Here is a 13927-nt window from a genome sequence, read left to right on the forward strand (position 1 = left end):
TTTTGGATATCTCTCATTTGTTAAGTAATATTTATTCCCTTCTCAGATCTTTGACGGAGTTGAAGATTATATAATTGTAGTTACTCTCTACATTATTTAGACTCCTTGAGATAGAATGTCTAGCAAAACTTTTGTTCTCATTATTGTTTGTTATATTTATTATTTGTTATTATTGTTTATAGTTGTATTTGGTTTAGTTCTGTCTTATTTAGACAAAAGGGGGAGATGTAGGGTTAAGCCACCCCCCCTTAGAGGGCAGGCTTGCCTCAGGCGAAGGCTTACTTATAAATCAGGCGCGCCCCTTCCTGTTTCCTGTCCTCCGCTGGAACCTTGGTTTTGTGAGTCTGACTTTTCCATTAAAGCTATGTATATATTTCTTACAATTTGTCTGCATTAATCTACACTGCAACACACAGGAATTGCTTTACCTTGCACACACAAGCCCCAGTCCCTGGGTCACACACGTCGGGCTCAGTCCCATCCCTGTGACAACTGCAGGGGACACACTCAGGGAAGTGGTGGAAGCCAGGAGCACATCTGTCACACCGCTGCCCTGTGATTCTAGGCTTGCACCTGCACAGGAAGAAAGGAAACAAAACTCCCATCACTGCTCTGCGCATGACTCTAAAAGGTCTCCCTGCTTCATGATAGGACAGTTGCTGAAAGACACCAATCACACAGACACAGGCTGAGTGTGGCTGCTGACACCCACAGAAAGCAAGTGAAGATGCCACCATGGGTGACCTGTGATCCCTGGATCAGAGTCCTTGCTAAGGGTTGGAGGTGCAGAGATGTGTAACACCATTCCCCCAAAGCCCACAAGTAGAAATGGGAACAGTACACATGGGGTCCACCCTAGAAGAGCTACCAGTTTCTCCGGGGAGCTAATACCTGGTCTGATCTTAAATGCTGTAGTGCTGGTGTTTCAGACAGAATGAACACAGTGAGAACACCACTGAGTATGTTCATGAAGCACATGACTGGTGTCACTAGAACTGAAGCCCAAGAAGAGATTGTCAAACCTCAGGTCTGTCAAGTTAGATGAGAGTTCAGTTGTGCCAAGGAAGGATTGGTCCCCGTCCCGTTCACCATGGTACAGTGGTTAAGAACTGTCCACCAAAGGCAAACTGCTTGGGGTTCTAACCCAGGCCTCGGATATGAAACGTGTTGTCCAGAGTAGCTGGATGCTCGCTACTCTGCAACAATCAAGTCCCAGCACTGCATCTCCTTCATTGCTACTCCTAAGTCAGGATGGCTTGATGAGGCGCCTAAGGAGGAGAGGATGAGGCTGGACCGTGCGCACGGTGGAGTCGAGGAAAAGAGTTCCAATCGAAGGCTGCAGGTCAGGAGCTAGCTTGGGGAAGAGGGTTTAGGGTGGGCATGAGAATGGTTTCTAAAGTGTTTTGGGTGGAGGTTTCTGGGACTTGCATCTTCCATGAGGTGGGGGAAGAAGAAAAGATGAAGAGTCCCAGGTTTCCAGCTGAGTATACGATGGATCACAGACCCCGCTGTGGCCAAGGAGAAAAGGAATCAGTGAGGAGGAGCCTGTGGACAGGAAGTAGCCAAGGGAAGCAGATGGCAAGAGGAGCCATTTGGGGCAAGTCCAAAAGAGAGGGACCGTGAGAGCCTGAGCCCACGGACGCTGATCCGTCAGTCACCAGCATGCAGCTGACACATGGGGTGAGCGAGCAAAGGTAGACCAGAGGGACAGGACCCTGAGGCTCACCATATAGGGGACAGGAGAAGGGGGAACTCACCATATAGGGGACAGAGGAAGGGGTGAGCGAGCTGTGTGCCTGTTCCTTGTCCCATACCTAAGTGAGAGCAGCTGCTTTTTAATCAAACATCTGCTTATAACCATAGAAAGGGTTTTTGTTAATAGTGAGAATGCATTCAAGCAGCTTAAACTCCAGTGCTATGTATGCGGCAGCTCACTGTGCAGGGGGCTGAGAAAACTCATCCCCTTACAAAGTTTTCGCACATTTGCAGAAATGGATTGTTGCATTGAATCAGACACTGTGTGGAACCCTCAGGATTGCGCCTTGCACACTGGCATGTCTCTGTGATGATTCCTGCTTAACCCTGGCCTAGAGGAGCACACAGCCCAGTGGGAAGTGAGGTGCATCTAGAACCACACAGGAGGAATTCATAAATGTTCTGCTAGAAGCAATCACTCTAGTGCAGGGCATTGGAAATTTTGAAAGGGGATCAGAGAAGCTGGATATGGACCACCTCAAGCTCCCTTCAACTCCACATACATCCTATATACCCATACATACAACCTACATACACACACCCTATACACTCATATCCTACATACACACACCCCCACACACGTGAGCCTACAGAGGACACTTCACCTTCAAACAACAATTTCAGGTACTGCAGGGACATCCATGTTCCTACAACAGGGTCCTATGGAAGAAGAAGGCATGCTGTTGGAAGCACAGCTGCTGTAGTCTCAGTGTGCTGACGGAGGAAGGCATGGATGCCTGTTACAGCTAGGGCAGTCAGACAAGACAGAAGGGAAGCTAAAGTGGTCTCTCTCTCCCTGTTGCCTCCAGAGCCCTTGTGAACTGATGACATGGGAGGGGATGATGGGAGGCCACACCCTCACCCTGGACCTAGCTCTGAGCTGAAAAGACACAAGGCAGCTCAGAGCACAAGAACGGAGACGAAAACACAAATAGGGAGTTGTGGCCTTGGAACTGTTCTCAGCCCAGATGGGGATGACAAGTCTGCTTAAGCAGAACCTGAAGAATATAGAATCTATACTCCAGAGGAATTCAGTGTTTGGATCCTGTGTAGCATCAAGTAACCACAGGAACCTGGTGATGTCATGACAACCAGGAAGAAAAAGAAACACCCACTCCAAGATCTGGCTGAATATCTTCTAAAGCAACCCGAGTCAGCCTGACCTTACACCTGTCTCCGAGGAGACCAGAGACAGGAGGGCTGCGCTGGCTGCTGCCACCTGGAGAAACGGCAGGGCTGCTCTCGGGATGCTGGTCTATGAAGTCATCTCTGAGACACTCTGCTGGGGGCCCAACATTATGTAATAATATCTGCCCACGTGCGTGCGTGGGAGCCTGCAAGCATCTCATAGGAACTGGTCCAGATGCACTGGAGAGAACATTGTCTTTCTGTTATTAAATACTGCAGTTCCTATCATCTGATGGTCACATCAAATGCCAGTTTCAACCTGCAGTCCAAGGTCTGCCATGTCATTCATTCCCTCACTGGAGAATCACTGAAGGCTTCTACATGTCACATCTCTGTGTCAGGGGACCTGGAGGGAGCAAGGCTGAACAAGCCAGTCTTGACATCAGCACAGTTTCACTGAAGATGTGGAGATGTAAGAAATTAAGTAATAGTGTAAGAGATAGGATGACTAAATATTAAGTGTGCTTGTATTTAAAAAAAATGGTGGCACTATCTCTGTGACTCGTGGGTCTCATTCTTTCTGTGAGTTTTCAGTTTGCAACACGAACTCTTTGAAGGACACGAATAATCTGAAGGTAGCAGAAGAGGGACAGGGGCCCTTCATGGCTGGAGAAGTGAATGTGCACAGAGCTCAGAGAGGAGGAAACTCAGAAGGGAGGAAGTCAGAGTAGGTGTAAGCCAGACCGCTATGGAAGACTGGCCTTGATGCTTGAGACAACGGAAACTGAGGAAGGTTCTGATGAAGGAGTAGTATGAGGGCAGTGACTCTGTGTAGAGTCCCATGTCACAGAAGGATCCCCATACAACATGGCTGGACTTACCATGCCAGCTGTCACTTAGTATAGGTTTCCTCATTACAACATAAGCATGGTTGAATCACTGTACCCAAAATGAGGCATCAGATAAAGTCAGAGCAATGAAATAAAACATGCGTGCACACAGCAAACAATGGTCATTGTGAAAACCAAGCATGCATATGCATCAAAAACCACAGGTTTGTGTGTAAAGGAAAGACACGGGTGTGTCACGGGGATAGATCCATGCCCACCTTCAGTGTAGTACTGTTTACAACAGCCAAACAGCTAGAATCAAGCCATGTGCCCATCAGTGGTTGAATGGGCAGAGAAAATGCGGCACGTATACTGAGAGGAATTCTACCCAGCTATGAAGCCGTGCCGTCTGTACAATACCATGGACAGACGGGAATTGTGCTAGGTGAAGCAAGCCATGCATGCAAGTCAAATACGCCATGATCTTACTTACAGATGGAACTTAAAATTGTAGAGTCCAAAGAGGTTGAATGTGGACTAGTGATTACTAGAGGCTGCAGAGGACAGAGAGAACAAAGGGCTGAGAAAAGCATAGTCAACAGGCAAAGTGCTAGCTATATAAGGAGAAAAAGATGGTGTTTTGCTCAAAGCAACCAGAAGAGAAAAAAACGTGAACATACTCACTATAAGTCCCGGTTTCTGGCCTCCATCTTTGGAGGCCCTGCCCCTGTGCCCACCAAAACTTGACCCCTCCCCCGAGGACGGACAAGGTAGCCTGCCAAAACCTTGACCACTCAGCTAGTCTATTTAAACTGCTCCCTGGAAAGTCCCTTCGTAGTTTTCGTCCTGTCTCTCCCTGCCACCCCGTATTCACTTCACAGCTTCCTGGTTCCCCTCTGGGCCACCCGAGAGCGCAGGAATCCCATTAAACCTGGACCTCCTTTAATTCGGCTCATTGTCATTTGGCTTGATTGGGATTTTTGCGTCAGCAGAGAGCTCGCATTAGGAAAATTCCTAACACTCACCTTGCTTAATATGATGTCTGTGCCAATTACCTGGACTTGATCATTATACAATGTTATGAGTTGAAGCATCAGTGTAAGCATAAATATACATACACCATTTATTATAAACACATAAATATCATTTTAGGTATGAGCAAATATTTAAAATAAAAATTCTAAAAGTCAACGGAATCAGAAACATGCATTTATTGGTACTGTCTCAAGTTCAATGGACTAACAGCATTCCATACCAGTGAGCACTCAGGAGGAAATGGATGTTAAACTTCTGGTATGGTTATAAATTAGCATAGTCCTCTTGAATTAGGGGTCCAGAGTCTCCCCAGGGAAATGTGTAAGACAGCCTGGCTCCAGGTCTGTGTAAGAGATGTTCAGCCAGGCTCCAGAAAGGAGGTTTCGCTTTCCTTCTCCATTGTCATGGTACCAGACAAACTCCTTGGACAGCTGTTTGCTTATTTGAATGAGTGAATAAATAACCCCAGAGGACAACCAATCATGAGCCACTATTGGTCCAACATGAAGTGGGACAGGGACTTGGGAAGGGGAGTAGTCAGTGGGCAAGGACAGACCCAACAGGATGATCTGTCCCTCACCAGAAGTGGACACGTGACTGGATATAGGGAAACTGAGTTTTAAAGTCTGAAATCTTGGTATCTTAAAAATAAGAAAGAGGCCATTATCACTCAGCAGATTAGCTCGAAGTCTGAGAGGAGAGGTGGCTTGAAAAGCTTGGCTGGCAGCGCTATAACATGGGGTCAGACTGAACGCAGGATCTGGGAGCTAAGGACCCGCTAAGAGGGAGCTTTCACTGAAAGTCCTGGAAAATATTATCTTGCTTGCCCACTTCCACATGACCAAGGGGCCCCCACCTGCCACCACACGCCACAGGCAGGGCAGGCGCCACTATGAGGAGCAAGCGTGTGGTGGGAAGACGGAAAAGAAAGAAGTGAAACCATTTGTGCACTTGAAGAGAGGCAGAACTGGAGATACTAGGGCGAGGAAGAGCCTGCACTGCCCCCTGAGGCCATGGGGAGGTCCTGGCCCATGCTTCCACTGAGGACCGTGTCTGGCTCCGTGGCCCTGTGGTAGCAATGTCCGTGGCTCATCTTACCACCAAAGGCTATGCTAACATCTCTGGTCTGGGCTGCTACCTGAGGCAATGCTAATGTCTGAGGGCTGTGCAGAGTTGGCCCCACCCTTGCCTGGGCAGCACAGTAGAGCTGGCCCTGGTGACTGGAGTGTAGGAGAGCTGGCCCAGAGGGCATGAGCACTGGAAACTGGCCCTACCCCTCACCTGAGCAGTGTGAGAGAGCTGGTCCCACTCCTTGCCTAGGCAACACAATAGAATTGGTCCTGGTGGTGAGGGTGCAGGAGAGTGGGAGGGCTGACTACCTCAGCCACCACCCAGTCCCAGATCCAGGGCTTTAAACTGGCCCACCCAACATCTATCCCATCAGCACATGGAGGGACTGGTCCTGAGACCCAAAGCTGCAGGACCTCCATGACATGGGCGAGGATTCAGTATTGATGGCGCAGCAGAGGCCTCTGACCAGGCCGATGACTCATTGCAATGAACACTTGCAAGGAAAACTGGTAAACGCTATACTGTGACACACCACAGCTACCATGGTGACATTGTTTGTTTTCTTTTGGTGAGGGAGGTTGCAAGGGTAGAGGGTGGATACAGAGATAAGGAGGGACAGGGAGATGAATGGGAATGGGGTGCATGATGTGAAATTCACAAAGAATCAATAAAAAGTTTAAAATGTTATTTCATTGGGGGCTGTAGAGCCAGCTCAGTGGTTATGAGATCTACTGTTCAGTCATAATTACTGGAGTTCTGTTCCCAACACCTACATCATGAATACCTGTAACTCCAGCACCAAGGGATCCAATACCCTCTTCTGGCCTCTGAGGGCCCCTGAACATACATATGTACATATACCCATACTGACACAGATATATACATCTATACACAAACAAATCAAATAAAATCTTAAAAAGTGTTTCCATTATATATGCGAGAGGACAGGAGCCTCAGGACTCAGAAGATGTGGTCCTAAGTGAAGCTGGTCGGAGAGCCCACGTGGGCTCATTTGTAGTGAAGCAATGATGACAGCCAGTGGGGATGGGGGGGGGGGAGTGTGTGTCTGAGACCTTAAGCCAGCCAGAGGGTGAGTCCCATAAAACAAACAGCTTGAGGGGGAGTCCCAGCAGGCAGTAGTTTCTGCCAGCAGTGGTCCCAGCTTCCTTGTTTGTACCACAGACTAAGAATCCTCCTAAGGCTATTATAACCCCTGGAAGCATTTCAAGAGTCAAATAGTATTCATTTTACATTACTGAAAGCAGGTAATTCTTATTTCTCCTACTATTCTATTTCATTAAATCCGCACAGAAAGCGGAACTGTGTTCTAGCGGCCCACATCAGAACTTCAGTCTCTGGGGTTGGCCAGATAGACACCTAGAGCTGACACAGTGTTGTCTGGATGCCATCCGAGACGGAGCAAGAAAATAAGATCAGAGGTTTAAACTTAGAAGCAAGGTCAGTGATGATTTTGCTAAGTTTCTTACTGCACTGGAAACTGGCATCCAGGATGGCAGGGCAAGCTGTCCCGTGTCTGCTCACCAGTTACTCTATCAGAACTCAAGTCTCAAGTCCAAATGCATCAAAGACCTCAACATAAAGCCAGCCACACTGAACCTCATACAAGAGAAAGTGGGAAGTGCACTTGAAAGCATTAGCACCACTTCCTAAATAGAACCCCAGCAGCACAGACACTGAGAGAAACAGTTAATAAATGGGACCTCCTGAAACTGAAGTTTCTGTAAAGCAAAGAACACAGTCAACAAGACAAAACGACAGCCTACAGAATGGGAAAAGATCTTCATCAACCCCACATCAGACATAGGGACTGATCTCCAAAATATACAAAGAACTCAAGAATTTGGTCATCAAAAAAAAAAAAGCAAATAATCTAATAAAAAAAATGGGGTACAGACCTAAATAGAGAACTCTAAACAGAGGACTCTAAAATGGCTGAAAGACTTAAGGAAACATTCAACATCCTTAGCCATCAGAGAAAAGCAAATCAAAACAACACTGAAATTCCATCTTACACCTGTAAGAATAACCAAGATCAAAAACACTGATGACAACTTACGCTGGAGAGGTTGTGGGGTAAAGGGAACACTTTTGCATTGCTGGTGGAAATGCAAGCTGGTACAAACCCTTTGGACGTCAGAGTGGCAATTTCTCAGAAAATTAGGAAACAACCTTCCTCAAGACCCAGTAATACCACTTTTGGGTATATACCGAAAGGATGCCCAATCATGCTACAAGGACATGTGCTCAACTATTTTCATAGCAGCATTGTTTGTCATAGCTAGACCCTGGAAACAACCTAAATGCCCCTAAACCAAAGAATGGATAAGGAAAATGTGGTACATTTACACAATGGAGTACTACACAGCAGAAAAAATAATGACATCTTGAAATTTGCAGGCAAATGGATGGATCCAGAAAACATATTGAGTGAGGTAACCCAGACCCAGAAAGACAAATATCACACGAACTCACTCATAAGTGGCTTTTAGACATAAAGCGAAGAATTGTGGATGCATACAGTCATTTATAATCATTTTAAAGCAGAGTAACATCTGTAATGGCTCGGCTTGGCAGAAAGGACAAACTTTACAGTGTCAGCAGGAAATACAACAAAAAATGCTAATCTTTAAGTGTTAATTTTTAATTTTTAAGTGCTGTGATTTGTGTTTCCACACTGGTTCAGCTCTCAGCAAGCCCTGTGTTGCTGAGAAAGGCCGTGTCTTCCCTTAGTGCAAACACCAGGGGTCACTACCCGTTCTCTTACTCACGCTCTGGGTGCCATTACACACCATCGTCCCTGCTACCATCCGGAAATCTCCAGTGCACAGGGAAGCAGCTTTCACACAAAAGTCTTTTACGAGAGTGGGGAGATGGTTCAGTGGGTAAAGTTAGCAAGAAATCCCGAGTTCAGATCCCCAGCACCCTCAGAAGCCAGGAGTGGAGACAAATGGACCTCAGGACACACTGGTGGACAGCCTAGCCCCATGGCTAAGCTTCAGGCTCAGTAACAGATGGGATCTCCAAAACTAATGTGGACGGTGACCACAGAAGGAACCTGAGGTTGAGTTTTGGTCACATGCACATATGTGCCCACACTTGCCAGAAAACATCATATAAACACCATACACACAAATACATACAAAATTTCATGAAGAAAATTTTTGTAAATAAATTACTATTTTAAGCAATTAAATGGTTTTTCTGTATAAACATGGGAATTTGTGCAATTCACAATTCATACACACAAATACATACAAAAAATTCATAAAGAAAAATTTTGTAAATAAATTACTATTTTAAGCAATTAAATGGTTTTTCTGTATAAACATGGGAATTTGTGCAATTTACAGTGTATAGGGAACTGCTAAAGTTGTTTTGTTTTTTAATGCTACCTCTAAGGACTCTGCTAGGACAAAGCCATTTGATCATACATTGTAATGTTTCCATCTCGTGATGTTGTCAAAGAGAACAGCTTCATATTTATCTAAGCATGACACCTATCAGTGAGGTCCCTTTGCCAGCCAGAGCTGTGAGACATCCCTTGCTCCCAAGTTAAGAAACTTCTAGTCAGTTAAATTACCATTGCTGGCAGTGGATTGTTAAAATTCCTCAGGATATTTTCCTAAAATGCTGTGCTTCAGCAAACCCATCTATTATCTCCTGCTGCTTTAACTGGTGTTAAGGGTTCTCAAATCCCTCTTTCCTGGTTGTGTCAGCAATCCTGGGAAACCCTGGGGTTCTTCTCGCCAGTGGGGAGGTTTTCGACTGAGCTGTCTGAACATCAATTCTATGGCCACTTCTCAGCTCCTTCGCTCGTTGCTTCCTGTGATTAAGCCCAGACATCACTAGGAGGCCCATGCCTGGTCGCTGACTCAGGCAGGACTAATGGTTGTGGTTTCAAAGTCTTAGGATGCTCCATGACTCGCTTTTCTCTCAACTTCCATACAATGTCTCCCTACCACAGGAGCTGGCAGGCGCCAGACAACTGAAGAAGGTATGGGGAAGGGTTCTTCCTTGGAGAGCGAACCATTGCTATAATGGAGAGTTGAGCCGTGTACACCCAAGGTGTGAACATGAAAATACATCTTCGTAGATATAATTAAGATGGAGCTATCATAGGATTTGCTGGCTATTAAGCCGGTCTGATTGGTGTCCTTATAACAAACATACTGGTTGAAATCCTTAGTACTGGATAAAAAGGAGAGAGCAGGCTGAGTACTGAAATTCATCAGCCCTGTTTCCTGGCTACAGATGTATAAGATTAGATCATTTAAGAGCCTTCCCCAGCATAATGGACCAGATTCTGTTAACCCCTTTCTCTTTTTACTTACTCTTGTCAGGGCATTGTAACACAGCAACAGGAACAAATAACTAATACAGTCACCATTTCTCAGCCATTGTGCGCTGGACCACAGTGGTTCCTGAAGATGGCCAACCCTGCCTGGTTCCCCACAACCAATAAACCCTGCTTTGAAGGCCTGTGATGGCTAATTGTGTCAACTCGACACAGTCGAGAGTCACGTGGAAAAGGACTGTCTAGACCAAGTGGAGACCCCTTTCCAGACAACTCTATAGTATGCCAATGGACAAACAAAGCCAACCATCAAGACAGTGGGATCCTGGCACATACATAGCACAATCCTATTGTGAAAATGTGGTGGGGTACGTGGGCAAGGCTGGTAACTGGTAGCCTACCACCTGGGGCTCTGCCTGGCTGCCCTAAATCTGGATGGACCAAGCAATTTACCCACCAAAGTCCATTCTTTCTGAGAGGCTCCATCCTCATGCCGTCACTGTGCACAGGTAGGAAGTGAGGAATGGGAATGACCAGGTGTGCCCAGATGACAGGACCGGCACACTGGTGTGCCATGACTCACCTGCACTGCCCGCTGCTCCTGTCACACTCAGAAATGGCCGCCTCAACAGTGCCTTTCCTGGAGCAGTTACAGGTTTCACAGCCAGCCAGGGGGTGGAAGTTGAAGGCATTCACCTCACAGACTTCACACTGGGGCCTGACTGTGCGGGGTGGACAGAGGCACTTCCCCGTCACCTCTTCACAAAGGCGTCTGCCACAGTTGCAAGCTGCCGAGGAACAAAGAGACACTGCATAAGAGTTGGACTATACAGAACTGGGATTTCCTGGAGTTCCCGTTGAGTTTGGGGACATGTTTTCCTTCCCTTTGTGTGGGTGTCCATGCTGATCTAAGTCAGTCAAACCAAGGCTCCCAGGAGAAAACAGTGTGCGGCCCCCAAGAGAGGAGCAGTTGGACTAACTGGCTCTAGGCTAGACACTCCACAAACCTACCAGGCTCCTGGCATCCCATTCCAACATGAGCCTCCTGTTCAACAGAAAGCTCTAGAAGAAATCAAGTAGGGAACGTTCAAGACATTGAACGTTCCACAGCCTCCCAAAGCCCTGCAGGTCCAGGGCCCATGGTCAGCACAGTCTACAGCAGTGACATTCTTGTTTGTTCAGACAGAGTGTCCCGTGGTGCTCCGCACACCTGTAGCTCTCACTGCCACTGACGGCATGGGCTGAGCCAGGCATCGGACCACAGGGTAGCTCTTAAGTAAAAACACGAGGGTTCCTAATTTAATGAGTATACACCCATGAGACTTTGAATGTCCTTTCTGAACCAAGTTTTCATTGGATCACACAACCTGAAAAGGACTTTTGAGAGGAAAGGGACCAAGTTATCCATATGATAAGTATACACTCACATTTATGTTTAAGCCCTTGAGCCTTGCCACTCAGACCACAGGGTGTAGACGTGGGGCATGAGCTAGCCTGCATGTTTATAAGGAATACAGGGTCACTTACGCTTGCAGTGTGGAAATCCATAGTGACCTGTTGCACAGCGCGTGCACTGCCTCCCGATGACGTTGGGCTGGCAAGGGCACTGTCCGCCCTCAGGACTGCAGTGCTGGCCCGCAGCCCCAGCAGGGTGACAGCCACAAGGCAGAGCACCGTTATGGTAAAAGGCTACCAGGGACCTTGCCGCACTCTTACAGAATCCAGAGGCTGCCTGGGGGCTGTGAAAACAGAACCACTCATGGTGATAACCTAGGATATGCGTCTTTCCTCAACTTCCCTTTCCGACTGGGTCCACCTGGCAGCATCTTTGTGGGTAGGAGCGTTGAGCACTAGAGTTTGGGAAGAAGTGAAAAATGGCTCCACTGTGGTTTCAGACAGTGACAGCCAGCCTGTCCCCAAGGACTGTTCCAGGAGAAGGCATCACAGGAATGGCCAGTGGGAACCTGGTGTGAAGCAGCTGCAGGACGAGCTGGTGTGGAAAGATAATGGAGACTGAACGACGTGCTGAGACCTGTCAACTACTGAGCCTCACAGTTGTCCGGCCAGGCGGGTCATCTCCCAGATAAGGGACCTTAGCTGTGGTCATTCCCGAGAATGAGTGGGTATGGAGCAGATGAGATGTGGGGCCTCAGCTTTTACTATCACTGTACAAGAAGAGCCTGTCTTCAGGGCCTCTGGAGCTCCTGGCTCCTTCTAGAAGCTTCTAAGGGGCACTGGATTCACAGCAGAGCTGGTATTGGGGCTGCTGTGCTCTTAGCACCTAGGGATGAGAGAAGACAGGGCACAAGGACACAGCTCTGGACAGTCCCCATCACAGAGGTGATTGCCAGGGAAGGTGCCCTGGGTGGGATCTTTCAGTATATGCAGCAGCCAGTAGGAATTAGAAAGGTGCAAGAGATTCTTCTAATTGGTCCCTAATCCCGAGGTGAGGGCAGGCCTCTGCTGAGTTCAAGGTTGAGTATGATCACCTTACTCAGATAGTACATGTCAAGGTCTCTCACAGAGTGGTGGGCACAGGGAACAGCATCACCTTCCTGAGACGCCAGCCCCACTGCTCTCCTGGGTGGTGAGGAGAGGCCGACTCCAGGCCAGACTCTTTCCAGACCTCTAGCTTGGAATACGATCATGCCAGAGCCCTCCCACAAAACGACACTCACTCAATATAAAAACTGTCTCCTCCACAATTGCTGATGAACTCAAAGGACTTGTCCACTGATGTTCTGTGAAGTATTTGGTATTCATAATTCTCCGCTGGCACCACTAGAACACGGACCTAAAGGAAAGCCAAGGCCAGAGAAGGAGGAAGAGAATGAGCCCACATCCTTTCCTGTTTATCCAAATGCCAGCAAGACAGGATTTACAAAGCAAGCACAGCAGCAAACCTGAGGTGGGGTAAAGACTCAGTGCAGTTGCTAGGGAACAGTGGGCACAAGCAGGACTCTGGAAGCATCTGCTCCAAGGAACAAGGAATCCCAGTGCTGAGTGGTGGTAAGTTCACAGTGCCTAGCAGAGCCTGTTGGGGTGACTGGGGCAACATGTGACACATGTGTGGGACTCCTGGTTCTCTGGGGGCCACTGCTTTATATTTTTAAAGGTAAGCAAACTGGAGCTGCAGAGCCAACAGGGAACCTATTATCCTATTATCGTGGCCTTCCTCTGAAGTTTATTTAGTATTTGTGATGTAAATGAGAATATCCTAGGTAGCTCATGTATTTGAACATTTGATTTCTAGCTGGTAGCACTGTCTGGGGAGGTTTAGGAGGCATGGCCTTGTGGGGTTTGTAACTCACTGAGCCAGGCTTTGAGAGCAGAACCAAGTGGACTCTTCCCAGCTTTCTAGACATCCTTAAGGAAATGCTGAATTAACTCTGTGAGAGAGAGAGAGAGAGAGAAAGAGAGAGAGAGAGAGAGAGAGAGAGAGAGAAGAAGAAGGAGGAGGAGGAGGAGGAGGAGGAGGAGGAGGAGGAGGAGGAGGAGGAGGAGGAGGCACAGGCTGGAGGGCCACAGAGCAGAACCCAGTGAACTCTTCCTAGCTCTCTAGACATCCTTAAGGAAATTAACTCTAAGGCAAGCTCACTGGTCAACAGGATTTTGTCAGGTACAAAAGTAGGTAGATGATTCTAGAAAAGAGCAAAAGAAAGCCTGCTGACATTGTCAAAAATGGCAAGTCTGTGGGCTTTTGAATAATGACTATGGCCAGAGAATGAAAGGGGTGTGGTGATAGTGTTTATAGTTTAACAAATACAGCTTGCCTGAAGATCAGAGTGTGGAG

At 47.4% G+C, this 13927-nt stretch overlaps 1 protein-coding gene across 5 annotated transcripts in view; it reads right to left on the reverse strand.

Moving 5' to 3' along the window:
* The window catches only part of Lama3 (laminin subunit alpha 3), a 214416-nt gene that overhangs the window by 83147 nt on the left and 117342 nt on the right, over positions 1-13927 (reverse strand). For all 5 annotated transcript variants that reach the window (XM_050160721.1, XM_050160719.1, XM_050160717.1 and 2 more), the window contains 4 exons: positions 12813-12928; positions 11662-11873; positions 10718-10922; positions 429-573 (listed from right to left, as the gene is read on the reverse strand). In XM_050160721.1, the coding sequence (XP_050016678.1) occupies positions 429-573; positions 10718-10922; positions 11662-11873; positions 12813-12928 (678 nt within the window). The remainder of the gene's footprint in view (positions 1-428; positions 574-10717; positions 10923-11661; positions 11874-12812; positions 12929-13927) is intronic.

The sequence above is a fragment of the Alexandromys fortis genome, unplaced genomic scaffold (genome assembly GCF_014885135.2).
Source record: "Alexandromys fortis isolate MF-2015 unplaced genomic scaffold, M_Fortis_MF-2015_v1.1 scaffold_104, whole genome shotgun sequence".
NCBI lineage: Eukaryota > Metazoa > Chordata > Mammalia > Rodentia > Cricetidae > Alexandromys > Alexandromys fortis.